The sequence below is a fragment of the Sapajus apella genome, unplaced genomic scaffold, assembly GCF_009761245.1.
Source record: "Sapajus apella isolate SASKATOON/1434 unplaced genomic scaffold, GSC_monkey_1.0 scaffold44, whole genome shotgun sequence".
Classification (NCBI taxonomy): domain Eukaryota; kingdom Metazoa; phylum Chordata; class Mammalia; order Primates; family Cebidae; genus Sapajus; species Sapajus apella.
In genome coordinates this window covers 16664117-16687812 of record NW_022436984.1, presented here as the reverse complement: position 1 = coordinate 16687812, position 23696 = coordinate 16664117, and the positions used below count along the sequence as shown (strand labels likewise).

General features: G+C 46.2%; 1 protein-coding gene across 6 annotated transcripts in view; it reads left to right on the top strand.

The window, feature by feature from the left end:
• THADA (THADA armadillo repeat containing) overlaps positions 1 to 23696 on the top strand; it is a 362400-nt gene that overhangs the window by 298520 nt on the left and 40184 nt on the right. For 5 of the 6 annotated variants that reach the window (XM_032239424.1, XM_032239426.1, XM_032239425.1 and 2 more), the window contains 5 exons: positions 1672 to 2051; positions 2645 to 2763; positions 3421 to 3493; positions 7035 to 7188; positions 14607 to 14738. In XM_032239424.1, the coding sequence (XP_032095315.1) occupies positions 1672 to 2051; positions 2645 to 2763; positions 3421 to 3493; positions 7035 to 7188; positions 14607 to 14738 (858 nt within the window). The remainder of the gene's footprint in view (positions 1 to 1671; positions 2052 to 2644; positions 2764 to 3420; positions 3494 to 7034; positions 7189 to 14606; positions 14739 to 23696) is intronic. The other variant, XM_032239429.1, reaches the window with a different exon arrangement.

Sequence of the window (23696 nt, the reverse complement as noted above, 5' to 3'; positions counted from 1 at the left end):
TTTCATGCCTTCCTTAGCGTTTGCTCAGCTGGTGGCCTTGTCTTTGGTGTTCCTAACACATTATCACCTCTCTTCCTCTTCGAGACTTAGGTTATCATTTAAACCATTATATTGGCATTACCTGTTCATGCGTTTCTCTTTCTCAAACTAAACTGACTATAAACTCCTTAAGGGCAGTGATCTTATTTAGCTCCTAGCACATAGTAAGCAGGTAAAATGTTTTTGGTTTTTTAATTTGTTTAATGAGAAATGAGACTATGAAAAGATCTCAGCAACTGAAAGACAGACCATAAAACTTAACAGGAAGATACAATTTAACAGGGATATGCTTGGGCTTAAAATAAACAAATGAAAACCCATCTCGACCTAAGTACTGAGTACAAAATGTGAGGAAGATGACTCACCACCATCAGTAGCCCACGTCAAGAAAGAAGGGCTGTGGTTTCAGTTGACTTTATGCTCCATATGAGTCAACAGTGTGATGCAACTCCAGTTCAGAACAGGGAAAGTAATAGTCTTGCAGGTCAAACCATGCAGGAGAGTTGTGATCCAGCCTGGGGGCCTTTTTTTTTTCTATTTTTTTTTTTCTGGAATGGATGCACATTACTGCACCTAAGCACCCAGCACCTCCCACTGACCCCTTCCTCCTGCTCAACAATCACCAACCATTTCTGGGTCATCTGAGGGACAGCGACAGGATTATTTCATGTTCATTACCTATTGGCCATTTTTTAAGAGAGGGTGTGGCATGTTCAGAGGAAAGCAGCTAGAATAATGAGAGATGGTGACCCCATCATCTGGGGAAGGACGTAGGCCTGTTTCACCTGGAGAAGACAGAGGGGACACAAGAATTGTAATCAAATGCCTAAAGAGTGATCATTGGGAGCCTTGAAATGTAGCATAAGGGCAATGAGTAGAAACACAAGAAGAGCTTTTTGACAGTTAGATCTACTAACAATGGAATAAGCTGTCTCATGAGCTCCAAGGTACTATAGGGTTCAACCAAGAGCTTCTGGGAAGAGGTGTTACAGAGGGGAGCTGAGCACCTAAAGGAAGTTTATACTAGATGTGACGAGAGGTCACTGAGTTCATATTTATTGAATGTTGAGGACGGGTGCCGGAAAAGCAACTTCTAATAGTAATGCCTTTGTCCCCCTGTTGGAAAAATGATACATTACCTAAATAGAAATTGTCGTGGACTAGAAGTCTGAACCTTAGTGGGCTAGTCACTGACGACATTGTTTGAAATGTGCTTATGGAGGACATCTGCCAGTCTCACCCAGTGTCTTCAGTGTTTCATTCTTTCATACCCTTTTGTAGAAAGTTAAAGTGATTAGGCCGGGCGCGGTGGCTCAAGCCTGTAATCCCAGTACTTTGGGAGGCCAAGGCGGGTGGATCACGAGGTCAAGAGATCGAGACCATCCTGGTCAACATGGTGAAACCCCGTCTCTACTAAAAGTACAAAAAATTAGCTGGGCATGGTGGCGCGTGCCTGTAATCCCAGCTACTCAGGAGGCTGAGGCAGGAGAATTGCCTAAACCCAGGAGGCGGAGGTTGCGGTGAGCCGAGATCGCGCCATTGCACTCCAGCCTGGGTAACATGAGTGAAACTCCGTCTCAAGAAAAAAAAAAAAAAGATTATCTCTTTCTCTTTGCTTTTTCTGCTTCTTAGTTCTGGAGAATCTTGGCTTCTGGGAGGAAGTCAGAGGGATTATCTCAGCATCAGAGTTGATAACAGGATTTCCCAGTGCCTTCAAGGTGCCAGGCCTGCCCCAGTACCTCCAGAGCCTCACCAGATTAGCCATTGCTGCAGTGTGGGCCACAGCAGCCGAGAGTGGAGAGCGGGCGAGGGACGCCCCCATCTCTTTCTCTCAGCTGTTAGAATCTACCTTCCCTGAAGTGCGCTTATTGACACTGGAAGCTCTCTTGGAAAAGTTCTTGTCGGCAGCCTCTGGACTCGGAGAGAAGGAACTGCCACCCTTGCTGTGCAACATGGGAGAGAAATTCTTATTATTGGCCATGAAGGAGAGTCACCCAGAATGCTTCTACAAGGTAAGGCCTCTGATGTACTGACTGCCCCTTTCCACTCCCCACATTCTTTTATGAGCCACTGGAATGGTGGGGTCATGGAGGCAAGATTGGGTTTGTGCTCTCTGGGGCAATAGGAAGTAGATTCGGCATCCAGTGGATAAAGATTCTCTTTGTATCATGGTTTGCACGGCGTCATACCTAGGGCACCAAGAAAAGCTTTTGATAATAGGGGTATTGATGGCAGAGATTAACCAAAGACAGAGCAAACCACTTTGGGATGTTTAGGAAACAGATCATTAAAAATTCACTGTAGAGAGTGTCAGAGGTAGTCTTTGCTGACATGGCAATTTCAGGGCTGATGGCCACCTGGAAAGCATAATCCAGGAAAGGGCAGGGGCCTAGGACTCAGGGCATCTGGCTCCTGTCCCATCACTAGAGGTCCTCTGGTTAGTCATTCACCCTGCCTCAGTCTCCCAAAGGTATTATGGGGGAAATAAGTCAGTGAGGGCCTTTTGAAAGATAGACCCGTTGTTGATAAAACTATTATTTAACATCTGGAGACTTTTCCCTGAGTATTTATTTCTCTTTTTTTTTTCATGGATTTGACTTAACAGATACTGAAAATTCTCCACTGCATGAACCCTAGTGAGTGGCTTCCCCAGACGAAGCACTGTGTCCATCTGACCCCAAAGGAGTTCTTGATCTGGACGATGGATATTGCTTCCAATGAAAGGTTTGCCCCCAGTGCCTCACATGTAGCCTGGTAGGGTGTCTGGTCTCGTCAGTCATTGTGTAATGAACTTGCTCACAATCCTTGCCTCAGGTCTCAGGTCCTGTATTTTCTTCTAAGCCTCAGCCTAAGAGTTCTAAACTCAAGCAATAGAGTGATATCAGTGATTCACATTAATAACCAAAGGTAATTGCTTCCAGAGGCATTTTTGTAACCGGGAGGTAGAGATTTCCAGTGTTCACATCTGCATAGGTTACACACTGTCTGCAAAAACCAGTGTATGGGCCAGGTGCAGTGGCTCATGCCTGTAATCCCAGCACTTTGGGAGGCCAAGGCAGGTGGATCATGAGATCAGGAGTTTGAGACTAGCCTGACCAACATGGTGAAACCAGTCTCTACTAAAAATACAAAAATTAGCCAGGCGTGGTGGTGCTCGCCTGTAATCCCAGCTACTCAGGAGGCTGAGGCAGGAGAATCGCTTGAACTATGAGGCGGAGGTTGCAGTGAGCCAATATTGCACCACTGCACTCCAGCCTGGGCGACAGAGCAAGACTCTGTCTCAAAAAAAAACAAAAACAAAAACAAAACACACACACACCAATGTATGAGATATGTCTGATTGTAATTTTGTGTGATTTTTTTGTTTGTTTATTTTTCTAGATCTGAAATACAGAGTGTAGCTCTGAGACTTGCCTCTAAAATCATTTCCCACCATATGCAGACATGTGTGGAGGTAAGGCTGGTTCTGTTCTTGTTCTGGGACCTGGGTTTTTGTGTTCTCATTTACTCGGAAGGTGTCAGTAGAAGTAAACTGTCTCAGCAGGCAGAACCTCTGTGACATGTATATGTAACATCTACAAAAATATTGTTCGTGCTGCTTTTTCACTTCAAGTATAACTCGGGAAGACGTCTTTGAACACCACCTTTCTTTTCTTTTGTTTTAGGCTTTTTTTTTTCTTTTTTTTTTTTTTTTTTTTTTTGAGATGAAGTCCTGCTCTTGTCGCCTAGGCTGGAGTGCAGTGGCGTGATCTTGGCCTACTGCAATCTCTGCCTCCCAGGTTCAAGCAATTCTCCTGCCTCAGCCTCCCGAGTAGCTGGGATTACAGGTGCCTGCCACCACACCTGGCTAATTTTTTGTATTTTTAGTAGAGACAGATTTCACCATGTTGGCCAGGCTAGTCTCGAACTGCTGACCTAAGGTGATCCACCCGCATTGGCCTCCCAAAGTGCTGGGATTACAGACATGAGCCACTGTGCCTGGCCTGTTTTAGGCTTTTTTTTTTTAATTAAGAGTCCCTAGGGGTAACAGGACCTTCCCCTTAAAACACTTATCCTCAAATCCCTTGTTTTTTTCCCTATTTCTGTAGCTAGACTCTTTATTTAAAGAGGAATAAACATGTCACTTCCAAAAATATTTGCAACCTAATGAACTAAAAATGAAAATACATCACTAAGGCTTAAATGTTCCCGCAGAACATGGCCCAGCTGGCTCCGGATGGAGGCCCAGATGCACCCCACCTGTTTTACATGTCCTTTGTTAGTGAAGTAGAACAAAAGAAAAACAACCTTCCTGGGAAGATGTCTTAAGACAAATACATGCCACTTAATTACATACAAGAAAGATAGCACCATCGTAGAATCACAAGTAGAAAGCAGCCAATACCACAGGAAAATCACCTGAAGATCTGGATTCCACACAGCCACACTGATGGTGATGGCATAACACTGTGAATCCAGAGCCCTTACAATAAACCTAGCACTGATGTATAGGTACTGAAATATAAAGATGAGCAGAGACTAGAGATACAGTCTAATGAAAGAAAGAGAACATTAGATAATTACATTCTATGCTCTAGCAGGAAGATGTGCCAGGGCCGTGGGAACCCACTGGAGGGAGTGAGAGTTAGGAGGCTGAAGAAGATTTCATAGAGGAGATTGTGAAGTTCAGAGAGCATGAGGCTGGGCAGAGATAAAACCGAGGGTAGAAATTAACAAACAGGCCCAATTTCCTTGGATCTGTCATTCAAAGGCAGGACAAGGAGCCAAACCTAGGAGGTCACTAGGAGATACAAAAAGCCCAAAAAAAAAGTCAGGTGGGGTGGAGAGAGTACAGGAACGGAGATGATTTGCTAAAAAACTATAGCCCAGAGGGGAAAGAAAAGCACCGGCCGGTCACGGTGGCTCATGCCTGTAATCCCAACCCTTTGGCAGGCTGAGGTGGGTGGATCACTCTGAGGTCAGGAGTTCAAGACTAGCCTGACCAGCAGTGAAACTCCATCTCTACCAAGAAATACAAAAATTAGCCGTGCATGGTAGCGGGTGCCTGTAATCCCAGCTACTCCAGAGGCTGAGGCAGGAGAATCACTTGAACCCAGGAGGCGGAGGTTGTAGTGATCCAAGAGATCACACTACTGCACTCCAGCCTGAGCGACAGAATGAGACCCTGTCTCAAAAAAAACAAAACAAAACAAAAAAAAACACCAGGGCCAAGCACAGTGGCTCATGTCTATAATCCCAGCACTTTGGGAGGCCAAGGTGGGCAGATCACCCTGAGGTCAGAAGTTCGAGACCAGCCTAGCCAACATGACGAAACCCCATCTCTACTAAAAATTACAAAAATTAGCCAGGCATGGTGGCACGTGCTTATAATCCTAGCTACTCAGGAGGCTGAGGCAGGAGAGTCGCTTAAACCCAGGAGGTGGAGGTTAGAGTGGGCCAAGATCGTGCCACTGCACTCCAGCCTGGGCAACAGAGCAAGACTCCATCTCAAAAACAAACAAACAAAAAAAACCCACCAAATTTTAAGACAGAAGTCACCAGGCAGCCTAACAAGACTGCCAAGGCATTATTCTTATCCAAAGCTGTTTCTAACCACTTATTATATGTTCTTAAAGTCACTCCTCCCCTCCCCGTCTACCCCTCCCCTCTCCTCCTCTCCCCTTCCCTCCTCTCCCCTGCCTTCCCTCCTTCGTCTTGCTCTCTCTCCCAGGCTACAGTGCAGTGGCATGATCTCAGCTCACTGCTACCTCTGCCTCCCGGGTTCAAGCGATTCCGCTACCTCAGCTTTCTGAATAGCAGGGATTAAAGGCATGAGCCACCATGTCCAGCTAATTTTTGTATATTCATAGGGACATGGTTTCATCGTATTGGCCAGGCTGGTCTTGAACTCCTGACCTCAAGTAATCTAACTGCCTCGGCCTCAAAAGTGCTGGGATTACAGCCATGAGCCACTGTGCCCAGCCTGTGATGCTGCTTTAAATGTTGTAACAGAAGCTCATAAATACTGTGGCTTAAATCAGATAGAAGCTGTCCAAAGCAAATGTAGCTTGACAGTGTTGAGCCACCAGGTTCTCATACTTTGCTGTTCTGCTGTCCTAAACACATAGCTTCTATCTTAGGTCCCCAGCTTCCACCATCTTATCCTTGTTTAGCTAGCAGGAAGGGGAAACCCAGGAAATAAAGATCATGGCCATTTTCTAAGGCATGACTTGAAAGTGCACAGATACTACTACTTCTAGTGTCATCCCAGTCTTCAGAACTTAATCACATGTTACTCCCAAATGTCAGAGACTGGGACATGTAGTCTCTAGCTGGGTGCCCTTGGGCCCAGCCAAAAATCTGGGGTTCTGTTGCTACAGGAGGAGTATCTGGTTATTGGTGACAACAAGTTATTATTTGCTGGATGGTTTTCCCCACAAGTTTGGTCTTTACCAGAGCTATCAAGTATGCCAGTGTTCTCATAACCTGATTTGCATCCAAAAAGACTAAAGGAAGGCCAGGTGCAGTGGCTCACACCTGTAATCCCAACACTTTGGGAGGCCAAGGCGGGCAGATCACTTGAGGCCAGGAGTTCAAGACCAGCCTGACTAACGTAGTGAAACCCTGTCTCTACTAAATATATAAAAACTAGCTAGGTGTGGTGGCACACACCTTTACTCCCAGCTACTCAGGAGGCTGAGGCAGATCGCTTGAACCCAGGAGGCAGAGGTTGCAGTGAGCCAAGTATCACAACACTCCAGCCTGGGCAACAGAGCAAGACCTTGTCTCAAAAAAAGAAAGAAAGAAAAAGACTAAAGGAACTTGCCGTCTAGTTTTTGTGACTCCCTAGTACCAAAAGACAAGTCAGATTTTCTTCCTTGGGCATATTTCTCTCTAGTTGGAATAGAAAAGCTTTCTTCTCACGGAGCTAAGAGCGAATCTGCAGCCCCAGTTTGATGTAGGTCAGCCCTTGGTTGTCTCTTCTGAACTACTGATAGGTCCATTCTGTGTTTTAGAACAGGGAATCGATATCTGCTGAGCTGAAACAGTGGGTTCAGCTGGTCATCTTGTCCTGTGAAGACCATCTCCCTACAGAGTCTAGGCTGGCCGCTGTTGAAGTCCTCACCAGCACTGCACCACTTTTCCTCACCAACCCCCGTCCTATTCTTGGTAAGTGTGCTGAGAGGAGAGTCTGTTTTACCAAACTCACTTAAAATATGAATAGATATTCTCACCTAAAAAGAAGGGAAGGTGAAAGATGGCAGCTTGCACCCTGCCTTTATGTCTTTCATATATATTCCTGCCATCTTAGTTCATGTTCTAATCATTTTCATGAACACACTCTGTTTTTTGTGAGATGGAGTTTTTCTCTTGTCACCCAGGCTGGAATGCAGTGGCACAATCTTGGCTCACTGCAACCTCCACCTCCTGGATTCAAGCAGTTCTCCTGCCTCAGCCTCCCGAGTAGCTGGGACTACAGGCAGCCGTCACCATGCCCAGCGAATTTTTGTATTTTTAGTAGAGGTGGGTTTTCACCATATTGGCCAGGCTGGTATCAAACTCCTGAATAACTTCAAGTGATCCACCCACCTCAGCCTCCCAAAGTCCTGGGATTACAGGTGTGAGCCACTGTGCCTGACCCACTAACATACTCTTAACCAGCCTCTTGTTTTTCAGTCTTACCCCCTAAACTTTTCTCCACAAAGAGCCTCTTTCTGAAATGCAAGTCTGATAATTTCAGGCCACTATTTAAAAACCTTTGAGTGGGTTCCCACTGCTTTCAGTATAAAGCCTAAACACCCTTTAGCACAACTCATAAGGCCCTTTCTGTTCTGTCCCTGGTCCCCGCTCCTGCCTTATCATCTACCACTCCCTGACACAGGCCCTATGTGTCATCAGTAGGGAACAGTTCTCTAAACTAAACAAACCACACTGCTTGACTGACTTCTATTTGTCAAGACTCATTCTGTCTCCTCTTCTGGGAGGCCTGTTGGAATAATCTAGGTGAGAAATGAATGGGCAAGTGTGAATCTGTGGCAGCAAGGAAGAGAGGATGGGCTCAAAAGAAATTTAGGAAGTAGAATCAATAGGAGTTGGTGGTGTTGAGGTTGAGATAAAAGGAAAATTCAAGAATGATTTCTAGGCATCTGGCTAAAGTGACTGGATAACCTGCTAGTTGCATTCAATGATTTTGGTTTTAAGTTAAAGGTATCTGTATTAGTCTGTTCTCACACTGCTATAAAGAACTACCTGTGACTGGTTAATTTATGAAAAAAAGAGGTTTAACTGACTCACAGTTCCGTAATCTTAACAGGAAGCATGGCTGGGAGGCCCTAGGAAACTTACATTCATGGCAGAAGGCAAAGGGGAAGCAGATACCTTCTTCACATGATGGCAGGAGAGAGAGAGAGAGTGAGTGTGTGAGAGAGAGAGAGAGCAGGAGAAAGTGCCACACACTTTAAAACCATTAGACCTCATGAGAACTCGCTGTCATGAGAACAGCAAGGGGGAAATCTGCCTATGTGATCCAGTCACCTCCTACCAGGCCCCTCCTCCAATTCAACATGAGATTTGGACAGAAACACAAATCCAGACCATATAATTTCATCCCAGGCCCCACCAGAATCTCATGTCCTTCTCGCATTGCAAAATACAATTATCCCTTCTTAACAGTCCCCCAGTCTCGACTTATTTCAGCATCAACTCAAAAGTCCACAGTCCAAAGTCTCATCTGAGACAAGGTACATCCCTTCCACCCATGAGCCTATAAAATCAAAAACAAGTTAGCTACTTCCAAGATACAATGGGGGTACAAGTATTGGGTAAATGCCATCATTCCATGAGCCTGTAAAATTAAAAACAAGTTAACTACTTCCAAGATACAGTGGGGGTACAGGTGTTGGGTAAATGCCCTCATTCCAAATGGGAGAGATTGGCCAAAACAAAGGTGCTACAGGACCCATGCAAGTTCAGAACCCAGCAGGGCAGTCACTAAATCTTAAAGCTTTAAAATAATCTCCCTTGACTCCATGTCTCTCATCCAGGGCATGCTGATGCAAAGGGTGGGCTCCCAAGGCCTTGTGCAGCTCTGCCTCTGTGGCTCTACAGGGTACAGCCCCTGTGGCTGCTTTCACAGGCTGGTGTTGAGTGCCTGTGGCTTTTCCAGGCACACAGTGCAAACTGAAGGTGGATCTAAAATTCTGGAGTCTGGAGAACTGTGGCCCTCTTCTCACAGCTCCACGAGGTAGTGCCCCAGTGGGGACTCTATGTGGGGGCTCTAACCCCACATTTCCCATCTCTACTGACCAAATACAGGTTCTCCATTAGGGCTCCGCTCCTGCAGCAGACTTCTGCCTGGTTATCCAGATATTTTGATATATCCCTCTGAAGTTTAGGTGGAAGTTTCCAAACCTCAGCTCTTGCCTTTTGCACACCCACAGGCCCAACACCACATGGAACACCAAGGCTTGGGGCATGCACCCCCTGAAGCAATGACCCAAGCTGTACCTTGGCCCCTTTTAGCCACAGCTGGAGCTGGAGCAGCTGGGACACAGGATGCCATGTCCCAATTTTGCACAAAGCCACCAGGCTCTGGGCCTGGCCTAAGAAATCATTTTTTACTCCTAGGCCTCTGGGCCTGTGATGGGAGGGGTTGCTGTGAAGGTCTCTGAAATGCCCTGGAGACATTTTCCCCATCCCCTTGGCTATTAACATTTGGCTCTTTTTTTTTTTTTTTTTTTTTGAGATAGAGTCTCGCTCTGTCACCCAGGCTAGAGTGTGATCTTGGCTTACTGCAGTCTCTGCCTCCAAGGTTCAAGCGATTGTTTCGCTCAGCCTCCTCAGTAGCTGGGATTACAGGCATGCACCACCACACCTGGCTGAGTTTTGTATTTTTAGTGGAGACAGGGTTTTACCATGTTGGTCAGGCTGTTCTCGAACTCCTTACCTCATGATCCACCTGCATCGGCCTCCCAAAGTGCTGGGATTATAGGTGTGAGCCACCGCATCTGGCCTTTTTAAAATTTTTTTTATTTTTTATTTTCTTTTTGAGGTGAAGTCTTGCTCTGTTGCCAAGCTGAAGTGAAGTGACTCAATCTTGGCTCACTACAACCTCCACCACCCGGGTTCAAGCAGTTCCCCTGCCTCAGCCTCCTGAGTAGCTGGGACTACAGGCATGTGCCACTATGCCCAGCTAATTTTTTTTTTTTTTTTTGTATTTTAGTAGAGATGGGGTTTCACCATGTTGGCCAGGATGGTCTTGATCTCCTGACTTCGTAATCTGCCTGCCTCGGCCCCCCAAATTGCTGGGATTACAGGCATGAGCCACAGCACCCAGCCATTTTTTTTTTGGATGGAGTTTTACTCTTGTTGCCCACGCTGGAGTGCAATGGCACAATCTTGGCTCACTGCAACCTCTGTCCCCCAGGTTTGAGCGATTCTCCTGCCTCCCAAGTAGCTGAGATTACAGGTGCCCACTACCACACCTGGCTAATTTTTGTATTTTTAAGAGATGGGGTTTCACCATGTTGGCTAGGCTGGTCTTGAACTCCTGACCTCAAGTAATTCACCCATTTTGGCCTCCCAAAGTGCTGAAATTATAGGCATGAGCCACTGCACCCAGCTTCGGCTCCTCTTTATTTATGCAAATTTCTACAGCAGGCTTGAATTTCTTCCCAGAAAATGGGTTTTTCTTTTGTAACACATGGCCAGGCTGCAAATTTTTCAAATTTTTATGCTCTGCTTCCCTGTTAAATATAAGTTCTAGTTTCGGATAATCTCTTTGTTCATGCATATCATTGTACACTTTTAGAAACAGCCAGGTCACATCTTGAATGCTTTGCTGCTTATAAACTTCTGCCAGATATCCTCAATCATCTCTCTCAAGTTCAGCGTTCCACAGATCTCTAGGGCAGGGGCAAAATACCACCAGTCTCTTTGCTAAAGCATAGCAAGAGTGACCTTTGCTTCAGTTCCCAATAAGCTTCTCATCTCCAAGAGAACCTCAGCCTGGACTTCATTGCCTATCACTATCAGCATTTTGGTCAAAACCATTCAACAAGTCTCTAGGAAGTTCTAAACTTTTCCACATCTTCCTGTCTTTTTCTGAGCCCTTTAAACTGTTCCAACCTCTGCCCCTTACCCAGTTCCAAAGTCACTTCCACATTTTCAGGTGGAAATGTCTTTATAGCAGTGCTCCACTTCCAGTTCCAATTTTCCATAGTAGTCCATTCTCACACTCCCATATAGAACTACCTGAGACTGGATAATTCATGAAGAAGAGAGGTTTAATTGGCTCACAGTTCCATAGGCACAACAGGAAGCATGGCTGGGAGGCCTCAGGAAACTTAGAGTCATGGCAGAAGGCAAAGGAGAAGCAAGGCACATCTTCCCATGGTGGAGCAGGAGAGTCAGAGAGCAGGGAGAAGTGCCACACACTTTTAAACCATCAGATCTTGTGAGAACTCACTCACTATCATGAGAACAGCAAGGGAGAAATCTGCCTTCATGATTCATTCACCTCCCACCATCCACTCCTCCAATTTGAACTGAAATTTGGGCGGGGACACAAATCCAAACCATACCAGTATCTTAGGGATGTAATGGTGGAAATATTTTGAAATTAAATGGATGTACAGATCTTAGCTGGTTTCCAGCATGTTCTACACCTCCATGTCTCTCCTCACTGCTACCTGTGTGTCAAGAGTAATAGGAATGGGCAGCGTGTCAATGATATGTAAGAATACCAAGCTTGAGAAAATCCTAAGGAATTGAAAAGCATAGTTCTTTTTAAAAATTTTTAAATTGTGTTAACTTATGTTTTGCTTTGTTTTTAAGCATAGGGTTTAATAAAAGGAAAACCCAGGTTCTAAAGCTATGCTTCAACCCCAACCTTGCCCTCTCCTGCCATGTTGAATCCCATATTAACATGGTATGATTCTTTTCTCACCTATTAGTGGAATTCTGTTTTTGTGTACCTCTTCCATACTCGGCCCTCAAGAATCAGACATGGTCACTGCCTCCAAGGAGCATTCAATATAGTTGTGGAGAAAGGATTTACAGACTAAAGGAAAGAACTGTTTTTAGATAGTGAGATGTAAAATTCAAATTTTAAATGTTGTAGTTCAGACCAATAAAGTGTCTCGTGTCCCTATATTTCTCTGGGAGACAACGTTTTCTTCAATACTGTTTTAACTTTTTTCTTCTTAGTGACTTCCAGACATTTTTCTTAAAGCCAGAAGGATATTGAGAAGGGGCTGTGTGATTGCAATTTAATCATTAGACTCAAAGGAATAAGAGCAAAAGATGACAAACTTTAGTCAAGTCTCTCCAGTAAGGTTAATACCATTTTGCAGAACATTTTCTAGGTGACTTTACCTACTTGAACCCTAGCTCATAACAGGTAAAATGTGTATGGAATAACCTGGAATTCCTATGTGAAATTGGGTCCTGTGCCTACAAGAACACGAAAAATAGATGCAGCAATTCATGCCTATAATCCTAGCACTTTGGGAGGACAAAGCAGGAGCATTGTTTGAGCCCAGTAGTTCAAGACCAGCTTGGGTAACATAGCAAGATCTCATATCTACAAAAAAAAGAAAAAAGAAATTAGCTAGATGTAATGGCACAGACCTGTAGTTCAAGCTCCTTGGGAGGCTGAGGCAGGAGAATTGCTTGAGCCCAGGAGGTCAAGCCTGCAGTGAGCCATTGCACCCCTGCACTCCAGCCTTGGCAGCTTGGTGAGACCTCATCTCAATAAAAAAAGGTACTGAGTAGGTAGGAGCAAAAGACATAAAAAGTGCATGAGAGGCCGGGCATAGTGGCTCACGCCTGTAATCCCAGCACTTTGGGAAGCTGAGGCGGGTGGATCACCTGAGGTTGGGAGTTTGACACCAGCCTGACCAACATGGAGAAACCCTGTCTCTACTAACAATACAAAATTAGCTGGGCATGGTGGGACATGCTTGTAATCCCAGCTACTCCAGAGGCTGAGGCAGGAGAATCACTTGAACCCAGGAGGCGGAGGTTGTGGTGGGCAGAGATTGTGCCATTGCCTGGGCAACAAGGGTGAAATTCCGTCTCATAAAAAAAAAAAAAAAAGTACATGAGAAAAGTCAAGGGCACAGCAAAGTCATTTAAGGAAAAAGAAAAATTGAAATGAACTAAAGAGGGAAGGATATAAATGACCATATTAAAAGAGGAAAATATTAAGAAAGAAAGGTATTAAACCCTACAGAACAACTAGAAAGGATGGAGACTGAAAGGCTGAGTAAAATTTAAAGCCAGCTCTTTAAGGAAAAGAAGAGAACGAAACCCCAAATGAAGCCACTGTTCTTATTGGTATGACTAAAGCATCAGTGACTCTGAAACCAGGTTCTCCATGTACAGATGAGGGAGAAGATAGACAAAGGAAAGTTCTTAGGGCAGTGTGGTTTCCCCATTGAAAGGATGGGGATGCTGCATGGTGGTCTTCCATAGCCCTCTACTGACGACCCTCCACAGGCCAGGCCCACCCCGCCTGGACCAGAGGGACCCCTTCTGGGAGGCCATGCTCACCTCTGACTTTCATCATGAAGTCTGTGTCAGTTACAGCAGGCCACTCTCATCTTTCCTGTTGTGAGTCACAGCCACGTAGTTTTGTTCTTGATAACTCATTGTTTTGTGTTTTTGACTTTATATTCCTTTTGGTTGCTCAGGAGAAGATATTATCTTTTCTTGTTGATTGTCCACAGCAGCACCTAGCACAGGCTGAATAAACAGATCAGTGTCCAGGAGTAATGGCAGTCAGACAGTGGACCCCTGACATACATGGACACAAGCTGCTGCGTTTGTCGTGGATGATTCTGGGATTTGTTTTTGTTTTTGAAATGGAGTCTCGCTCTGTCACCAGGCTGGAGTGCAGTGGTGCAATCTCGGCTCACTGCAGCCTCTGCCTCCGGTTCAAGTGATTCTCCTGCCTCAGCCTCCTGAGTAGCTGGGACTGAAGGGGCACACCACCATGCCCGACTAATTTTTGTATTTTTAGTAGAGATGGGGTTTCACTATGTTGGCCAGGATTGTCTTGATCTCTTGGCCTCGTCATCTATCCACCTCAGCCTCCCAAAGTGCTGGGATTACAGGCGTGAGCCACTGCGCCCAGCCTCTCTTTTTTTATTCTTTCCACCAAAGCATAATCTTGATTGATGCTTCACTTTGAGGATTTATAGGCTCAGACACTTGAATCAGCACTGGGCTAGTTTCTACAAAGCAGCCTCATGCATAAAGCTTTCTTCTAGAGAATTGGGACTCACCTAGGAGAGCAGGGCACAGGGTCTTTCTCAGCTGGGTAGCACCTTCTGGAGGCCTTGCCTAGGGCTGGTTGCCTCCAGAAAGCCTACCTCCTCACTCCCAAAAAAAAACATTTCAAATCTGCCCCTTAGACTCCTCTCTTTGCCAATGTTTGTCTAACATTCTCTCTTCTTATACCCGGAAAAAAAGGAATAGCTGTACCTCATTCAGTGCTCCTCTCTTCCACCAGGGATTTGAAGCAGTATTTGCACCTGCCTGTTAATTGCATTCTACATAATTCAGATTCCTTTTGGTCTTCTTAGAGTTGCAGGATACACTTGCTCTCTGGAAGTGTGTCCTTACCCTTCTGCAGAGTGAGGAGCAAGCTGTTAGAGACGCAGCCACGGAAATTGTGACAACTGCCATGTCGCAAGAAAATACCTGCCAGTCAACAGGTACCTTGTTCTTATCCTTTCGCATTGCCTTATTGCTGTGGGACAGGGGTTGGCACGCTTTTCCGTAATGAGCCAGATAGTGTTTTAGGCATTCTTGGTCATTTGGTCTCTGTCTCAACTCTGCCATTTTAGTGGGAAAGCCACAAATAATAGGTAAACAAATGGGCATGACTGTGTTCCAGTAAAATTTTCCTTAAAAAAGAAGAAAGGCAGCTTTCCAGGTTGGGTATGCTAGCCATAGTTTGCTGACCCCTACTCTAGAACATCCTAAAGAAAAAATATTGTTAAAGGTAGAAATTTAATAAACTGTTAGATCTTTTGCTAGTTACATTGCCATCCGTTTTAAATAAGGCCATCTCTGTGATCTCTGTGGTTCCATAACTCAAGAATCACAAAACCATCATTTTGTTCCTGTGTGAGATTTCATATGTGACAGAAAGTGACTGATGATTATGTGTAAGTTAAGTCTCTCTACTTTGTGCCCTGGCTGCTCATTTGACAATGACATGAACCCAGGAGGCAGGAGGGGAGTGGAAGGAAGAGCAGTCTAGATGGGTAGTTCTGAGGTCAGAGCCACAGTGTAGGCAGTTACAACCCCAGGTTCGGGGTCATGTGCACGTAATAGCAAATGCTACAAAAGCAAAAAGGAACTCAGGCTGTGGGTAGAGAATGGGCTGCTGGATGGAAGAGACGGGGCAGATGGAGTAGAAGCAAGGTCACACCTCTGGACAAGCAGCCATCTGGGAGGGTGCCTGCTTTAGTGGACTTGGGCTCTCTGGACTTGGGGCTGGGTGTCAGGAAAGATCTCTGGATCAATCATCCCAATGAGAAGCAAGAACATCATTTTGAGGCAAGAGATCAAAGCTAAGCAAAGAAGTTCACCTTAACAGCAGAATGAGAGAAGAGGAGGCCAGAGATCCTTTGTAACTGATGCAAGGCCCCTCATCAGTTACTGTGGCTGCTTGCCAAGGCAGGACACAGCACTGTGTTCCCTGAAGGCCTCCCCAGACGGGTGAACCCTCCAGGAGCTGAATCCTCAGTCATGATGGTCTCTGTGCATTTATTTGCCTGTATGGAAGAAGCTGGTTTTTGAATAATCTCTCAGTGATAGCACACCAGGGCAGGTTTCGCTGAGATCAGCTTTTCCTCTCAGCAGGACAGCATTTGGAAGGAGCCGCAAGTGATAAGCAAGCAGGTTCCCCTCAGCCCCCAATCTACAGACTTCCCCAATAGCTGAAATCTGCAACTGGCAATTTATTCCTTTTTCCAATTGCAGCTTTTGCTTAGGACACGCAGAATGCCCAACGAGTACTCTGTAAACATTTGTTGGAATATAATCCTCAGTAGATTCTGGACCACACCCTACTTGATTTTCTTAAGCATAAAATATCTTTTTCTTTAGACTGAAAAGTAGCTGAGGACTGAAAATCACCCTGATTTTTTGCTTTAATCAGAAGTTAGGCAACTGATGCATCAGAACAATATTGTCTTGTTTTAGGCCAGGCGCAGTGGCTCACACCTGTAACCCCAGCACTTTGGGAGGCCGAGGCAGGTGAATCACTTGCAGTTAGAATTCAAGACCAGCCTGGCCAACATGGTGAAACCCTGTCTCTACTAAAAATGCAAAACTTAGCTGTAATTTGGGGTATGGTGGAGGCACCTGTAATCCCAGTTACTCAGGAGGCTGAGGCAAGAGAATCGCTTGAACTCAGGAGGCATAGGTTGCAGTGAGTCGAGATTGTGCCACTGCACTCCAGCCTGGATGACAGAGCAAGACTTCTTCTCAAAAAAAAAAGAACAATGTTGTCTTGTTTTACCATCTCTCAAGGATATGAAGCACTGGCGGTAACTTCACATTCCTTCAGCATACAAGGATTTTGTGGAATACACTGCTGATGTTTTACTCTTTGGTGTTCCAAGTTAATTACCATGGAATCTTGACTACCTTTAAAGCACATGTTGTTTCTTTTGTCCCCAAATCAGTGGTTGACTAAATGCCACAGTAAGATAATATTATTTATTAAGTTGTGTTAATATTTAATGTCTTTTTTGAGAAGTTAAAATTACAATGAAAAAATTAAAGTTAATTCTCAGTATTCCTCCGAAGAAAGAAATACAACATGAGAGCTCCACACCTCTGAGATCTCACCTGTCAGTGAGGGCTGGATTCAGACAGAGCTCTGCTCTGACTATCTCCTAGCAGCCTGCCGGAGGAGCTTGGGGAAGTAGGAGATGCGTTCTGTGGGGTCTCTCTGGAAAGGGTCTGGAGAGTGGAGTGGGCGCAAGGGAAGGGAGAGATGTGACACAAATGAGAGCAGAACAGTCAATGCAGAAAGAGCAGTTGGAGCCAAAGCCTGTAGTTCGGGAGAACCCAGATGCTGATTGGACAGCAGTGAGTGGATTTTTGTGGTCAGAACACAGGCTCAGGCCAGGCAAGGAAGAGAAGCAGGAAATGAACTGAGCAAGGCAGGGGTACCCGCTTGTGGGATGACTCAGTGCTAATCCGCCGACCTCCTGCAGGTGATGGGAACCTGGAGAGGGTTTAAAGCAGGAATGAGGTGCGAAGGCACTCAGAGGAGACCGATGTTACCAGAAACATGTTTTCAGAGTCTCTGGCAGCCGTGTGTGAGAGGGGCCAGGGCTGGGGCTGAGTGAGGGAGATTGCGGGGCAGGGAAATCAGCTGGGGGCTGGACAGCGACAGTCCTTCCCAGCTGCTCTCGGTGGGGATGGGATGGAGAGGAGAGGACTGATGTGTGGGAGTGCTGGTTGGGGGTTGGGTAATCTCAACAGGGGGACTGCTGCTATGGGAGGTAGGAGAGAAGGGAAAGTGTGAGGTGACTTCAAGGTTTCAAACCTATGAGGTGTTCAGGGGGATCTACTGAGACATGCCTCTGGCACTGATGAAGTCAGACTGTGGCATTCCAGGAAGTGAAAGTACCAGGAAATCGGGAAAGGCACTCAGAGGCCACAAGTCACTGTGATCCAGGACAAAGTATTCCTTAGGCCTTGGAGAGATTGACAGTGGAAATGGAGAGGGCCAAAGGAGAACTTTATCTGCTGTGGGAACAGAATGAACTGTCTGGGTTCTGTCCTGCTTCTTCAGAACGCAGCACAGCTATCCTAGGGTCTCCAGTGCTCCTTAACAGCTTGTTATTGGTCCCTAGGGGCACTTTCTGGAACCTGCAGAAGAGGCAAGCATTAAATGCAGTCGTTCAGACTTCCTCACCCTAACATACCCTTTTGCATGGTTGGCTTTAGGTCTAGATTTGAAATCGTTCATGATTCTAGAAAGCTTGGAGAAAATAATACCGTGCTTAGCTGGCCCTCCTGAGAATGGATTTCTTATTCCCTATTTTGCCTGCTGGAATCTCCTGCACATGCTTCACGCCGCATAGGGAAGCATGAAACTCACAGCATGTTAACAGCTCTCTCCCTGCAATGTCTGAAGCACCCTCAGCCCTTAGAAGTATGGACTTAAGCGAGCCCCAGCAGCAGGATCCTCTCTGTCCCTCCCTCCCCACTCTGTACCAATCATGGAGCCTGCAGAAAGGAATGGAAGAAATGACATTTCCAGGACTTAAGAGTAAGGGATTGAAATTTGCAGCTAGGATTTAAAAAAAAAAAATGTATGGGCCAGATTCCAGGCAAGGCTCTGCCTTCCTCCTTTCCCTGCTCTAACTTCAGGCTTTGAAATGCTCTGGAAAGAGCTCTAATGCAAGAGCAGGAGATGCTCAAGACTGTCTCTGCAGCTCCCCACCTGCTTCCACCAACTGGCCCACTCAGATGTGTTTTATATACCACATCTGGGATTTAATGTTAGATTTCATTTGAACAAGGGCCTCTGTGTGGGAAAAAGCCACCTGGACAATACTTAACTTTAAATCCCGGCATTTATTGAGTTAGGCAGAGTTCTGGGTGAGAGCCGCAGAGGAGGAACCCATGAAGGTACACATTTGTGAAGCTGCCTTTGGAGGCAGAGAAGGTAAAAAAGATATTTAGAAGATAGAATCCAGTGACTGGGGTTCTTCCATAGCCTTTTCTGCAAGCCAGGGGTATTTGAGTCTTTTCTGTTTGTAGAGCTCTTTCACTCTGATGCAAGGTATCTGGTGTGATTTAGCTTGAAATGCTGCAGAGAGTTAGACTGAAGGACTCCAGGACGGGCTTAAGGATGGCTAGATCAGGAGGTCCCCAGGCGGACACCCGTATGTTCCACTTAGCAGAAGCCAGGGGCCTCTGGGAGCTGGGTGGGCCATGGGGACAGGACAGGCAGGGGGCTGGCTTTCTCAACTGCCCTCAAGCTCCTTGCTTTTCCTGGCACGAGATCTCCCTCTCTTTCTCTTTGAGCTTCAGCCAGTGTTGGCCACCTAATTCAGATGGCCTGCCCCCATTCCTATCTCCATTTGTGAGGCTCACAAAACAGTTCCGGCCCAGGCACGGTGGCTCACGCCTGTAATCCCAGCACTTTGGGAGGCTGAGATGGGCGGATCACCGAGGTCAGGAGTTCAAGACCAGCCTGGCCATCATGGTGAAACCCCATCTCTAATAAAAATACAAAAATTAGCTGGGCATGGTGGTGCACATCTGTAGTCCTAGTTACTTGGTAGGCTAAGGCAGAATTGTTTGAACCCTGGAAGCAGAGTTTTTGCAGTAATGCAGTGAGCCAAGATCGCACCACTGCACTCGAGCCTGGATGACAGAGCAAGACTCCGTCTCAAAAAAAAAACAGTTTCTGCAACAAAATCAACAACAACAACAAAAACAGTTTCTTTTTGAGTTGATACAGGATAAGACAAGGCACTGAACAAGGAATTTTATGGGGTACCAGATCTCATGTATGTTGTCGGTGTTTCAGTTCAAGACAGATGACTTCTTGTTAGAAACTTTCTTATGAAAAAAAATATGTAAGACCTTTAAAAGGGGTAGCGGGTAGGCAGGCAGGCAGATTAGCTGGGACTTTTTTTCTCGAATCCTGGCTCCCTGTAGTTCTGTTTCCTCTCTCCTAGCAGGCCTCTTGCCCACAAAAAGTCATATAAAACTTGTGCTCCTCCTGCCTAATATGGACGTTTAGTGGGAATGCATTAAATCTCACCTCGACAACACCCCTGCCCTCCGGGATCTCCCCTTTCCCTGAACTGCTGCAGCATTTGGTTCTTGTATCATCCCAGAGGCTTTGCTTTCTACGCTTTTGTCATTTCCTCTTTCCTGTGCTTTAGCTCTCTCCTCCTAACTGGCTCTCATGAACTTAGAGACTGTCTTCTATTAGGTACACAGTGGGCACTCAATTTCTGTTAATGGATTGATCTCTCACCAGTCAGGTGGTGAAAGAAGCATGAGAGTACGCTTTGAAATAAGAAAGCTCCAGAACAAGCAGGCAGACCCTCCTGCTAGAACCAGCTCAAGGGCAGTGGTTTTCACTGATTCATGCCAACTAGGGTGGCAGCCTTTCTGAGTCTCTCACTGTCTGGGTCTGCCAGGCTGAGTTTGCAGGCCTGTAGTATCTGGTTCCTCCTTACTCTTACCTCTGAAGTCTGGGTCTCGGACCACAGGACTAGAGAGCCAGCCTGGGGCTGCAGGGACCATGGCCCTGGGTTACCTGGGAGACACCGAAGGAGCCTCCTGTGCTTGGCATGGTGACCTGTAGTCACCATGACGCAGGTGTTTAGCAGGGACGTGGCAGAGGGGAAGTAGGAACGAGATATAGAAGAATGAGACTCAGAGGTTAGAGAATGGAGCAGTAGGCAAGTGGCGTTGTCAGGTTGTGAGTCCAAACAGCCATGTAGCCAGGGTAAGGCAAAGAAGGAAAAAACCAACATCTGCTCAATTTCACCAAAAATGCATTCCCATTCCACATACACATATATACATGTGTGCACCGTCATCACCCACACAGAGCCCATGAGCCAGCATGAAAGTTCGAACACTTCTCATATGCCCTGACCCTTGAGCAAACAGGGAGGGAAGCCTGAGAGGAGAGATAGGGAGGCCTGGGTCACTGTGACATTTTCCAGTGTCCCCACAGCGTGAGACAGCACAGTCAGCAAAGCCCCAGGCCTGTGGGACTTCACACTGAGTCACAGATGGCTCCATCCCCAGAACCTCTAAGGCTGCCCACCAGCCTCAGACCCACACAGGCCCTGTGCTTTTTTTTGGTTCCTGCCAGATCACAGGGAAAGGCCCTGGAAGGGCTCCGCAAGCACTGCCTCCCTTCTCCCTCTGCCTTCCAGTAGGCTCTTTCAAATCGACTCAGATAGATTGTCTTCAGAGTGGCCCTTCTGCTCTGTTGCCAGAGCCTGGCCCCAGACTCAATTTTATACATGTACCAAGTACCTTTTTCTAAAGAAGAATGACCCCAAAAAGTTAAGAATCACTTTACTAGACTGTATCCTCCTACCTATCTCCAAGCCTGGCCTAAATTCCTCTTCAGACAAGTTTAACGTATTTGCTTCCATCATTTCTTTTTTTTTTTGAGACGGAGTTTCACTCTTGTCACCCAAGCGGGAGTGCAGGGAGTGCAGTGGTGCAATCTTGGCTCACTGCAACCTCCATCTCCTGGGTTCAAGTGATTCTCCTGCCTCAGCCTCCTGAGCAGCTGGGATTGCAGGCACACACCACCATGCCCAGCTAATTTTTGTATTTTTAGTAGAGACAGGGTTTTGCCATGTTGGCCAGGCTTCTCTCAAACTTCTGACCTCAGGTGGTCCACCTGCCTCGGCCTTTCAAAGTGCTGGGATTACAGGGGTAAGCTACTGCACCCAGCCTTTTTTTTTTTTTTTTTTTTTTGAGAGACAGAGTCTCTCTCTGTCACCCAGGCTGGAGAGTGTTGCCATCTCAGCTCACTGCAACCTCCGCCTCTCAAGTTCAAGTGATTCTCCAATCTCAGCCTCCCTAGTAGCTGGAATTACAAGTACGCATTACCACACCCGGCAGTTTCGGTAATTTTAGTAGAGATGAAGTTTCACCGTGTTGGCCAGGCTGATCTTGAGCTCCTGACCTCAAGTGATCTGCCTGCCTTGGCCTCCCAAAATGCTGAGATTACAAGCATGAGCCACCAAGCCTGGCCATCCATCATTTATATGTGTCTATTTGAAAATTCTAAATTGAGGCTAGGCACAGTGGCACATACCTGTAATCCTAGCACTTTGGGAGGCTGGGGCAGCCAGATCACTTGAGCCCAGGAGTTCAAAACCAGCATGGGCAACATGGGGAGACCTCATCTCTACAAAAAAATTTAAAAATTAGCCAAGTGTAGTGATGCATGCCCGTGGTTCCAGCTACTGAGGAGACTGAGGTGTGGGAGGATCACTTGAGCCCAGAAGGTCAAGGCTAAGTGAGCTATGATCATGCCACTGCACTCCGGACTGGGTGGATAGAGTGAGAGCCTGTCTCAAAAAAAAAAAAAAACGAAACCAAACTCTGAATTGTTTTCTGACCCCTTCTCTTACTCCTACCTAAGATAGTCTACAGATTTTTGTTACTGTTTAAGTATGAGATAAGTGGTCAGATCAAGGACATTCATTCATTCAATAAATACTTATAAAGTGCCTGTCTACCAGGTTTGTTTCATGTGCTAGTCCAAGCGACCACCATCTCTCCCTGGACTTCTACAGCCTGGTCTTCCTGCCGCTACTCTTGTTCACTGCAGTTCAGGTTCGCTTCTTCAGGAGTAAAACAGATGATCCTGCCCTCCTGCTCAGAACTCTCTCTCAGCTTCCCATCTTAATCTGGGTAAAACCCCGCCTCCTAAAGTAATATACAGAGTCTACATAGTCCAGCCCATACCACTCCTCCTCTTTCCCTCCTGTAGCCACTCCAGCCTTGTTTTCCAACTCCCAAGCTCATTCCAAACTCAGGGCCTTTGCAGTAGCTGCTCCCTCTGCTTGGAATATTATTCCCTTGTCCCTCATGGCTGACTCCTTTATGTCATTCCAATCTCAGCCTCAGTGTCATCTCCACAGAGGCCCTGCCTTGGCCTCAGACTACAGTAATCAGTCATTTGCTATCACTCACCCCACTGGTTTAATTCTCTGCATAATTTTATTTATTGATTTTTTTTTCTCTCCACCCGAATACAAGTTCCAAAAGAGACCAGGCGCAGTGGCTCATGCCTATAATCCTCACACTCTGGGAGGCCAACGCGAGTGGATCACCTGAGGTCAGGAGTTCGAGACCAGCCTGGCTAACATGGTGGAACTCCCTCTCTACTAAAATTACAAAAATGAGCTGGGCATGGTAACGCATGCCTGTAATCCCAGCTACTTGGGGTGCTGAGGCAGAAGAATCACTTGAACCCGGGGGATGGGGGTTGCAGTGAGCTGCGATTGCACCACTCTCTACTCCAGCCTGGGCAAAAGAACAAAAATCTATCTAAAAAAAAAAAACAGTTCCAAGGCAGTAGGGTTTTTGTCTTGTTTGTTTGCTGCTATATTCCCAGAACCTGGCTCAAAATAAATGCTCAGTAAGAATCACTGTTGATGATCCATTGAATGAATGAATCGAGAAATGCATCTATCAAAGTAGTTAAACCCTAAAGAAGCTTAGTGTTTTTGGAATCTACCTGGTGAGGGAGCTGTTTGGATTCTGTGTTATGAAATTGTCCTGAGGTCACTGCATTTTCTTGTTATAGCAGATTAAATCACCTGCCTTAGTCCTCACCTCTTCTAGAGACATTAATTCAACAGCTGATGAAGAACTGATGGAGCATCTACTAAGACTGGACACTGTGGAAAATCCTGGATTAACTCCATCCCATCCCTCGTCATTCCATACTGAATCATGCAGGATGGAATTCCTTGAGCAAGTTTCATCCGTAGGGGCCCACATGCCTAGCACAGGGCTGGCCCTGGAAACTGTCCAGCAGGGGGATACTTATCAGTTGCTCATTCATGTCCCAGGTGGGGGACCAGGACCAAGCCTGCATACATCGACCTGGAAGGCGTAGGGGAGGTGGCCCCTTCCTC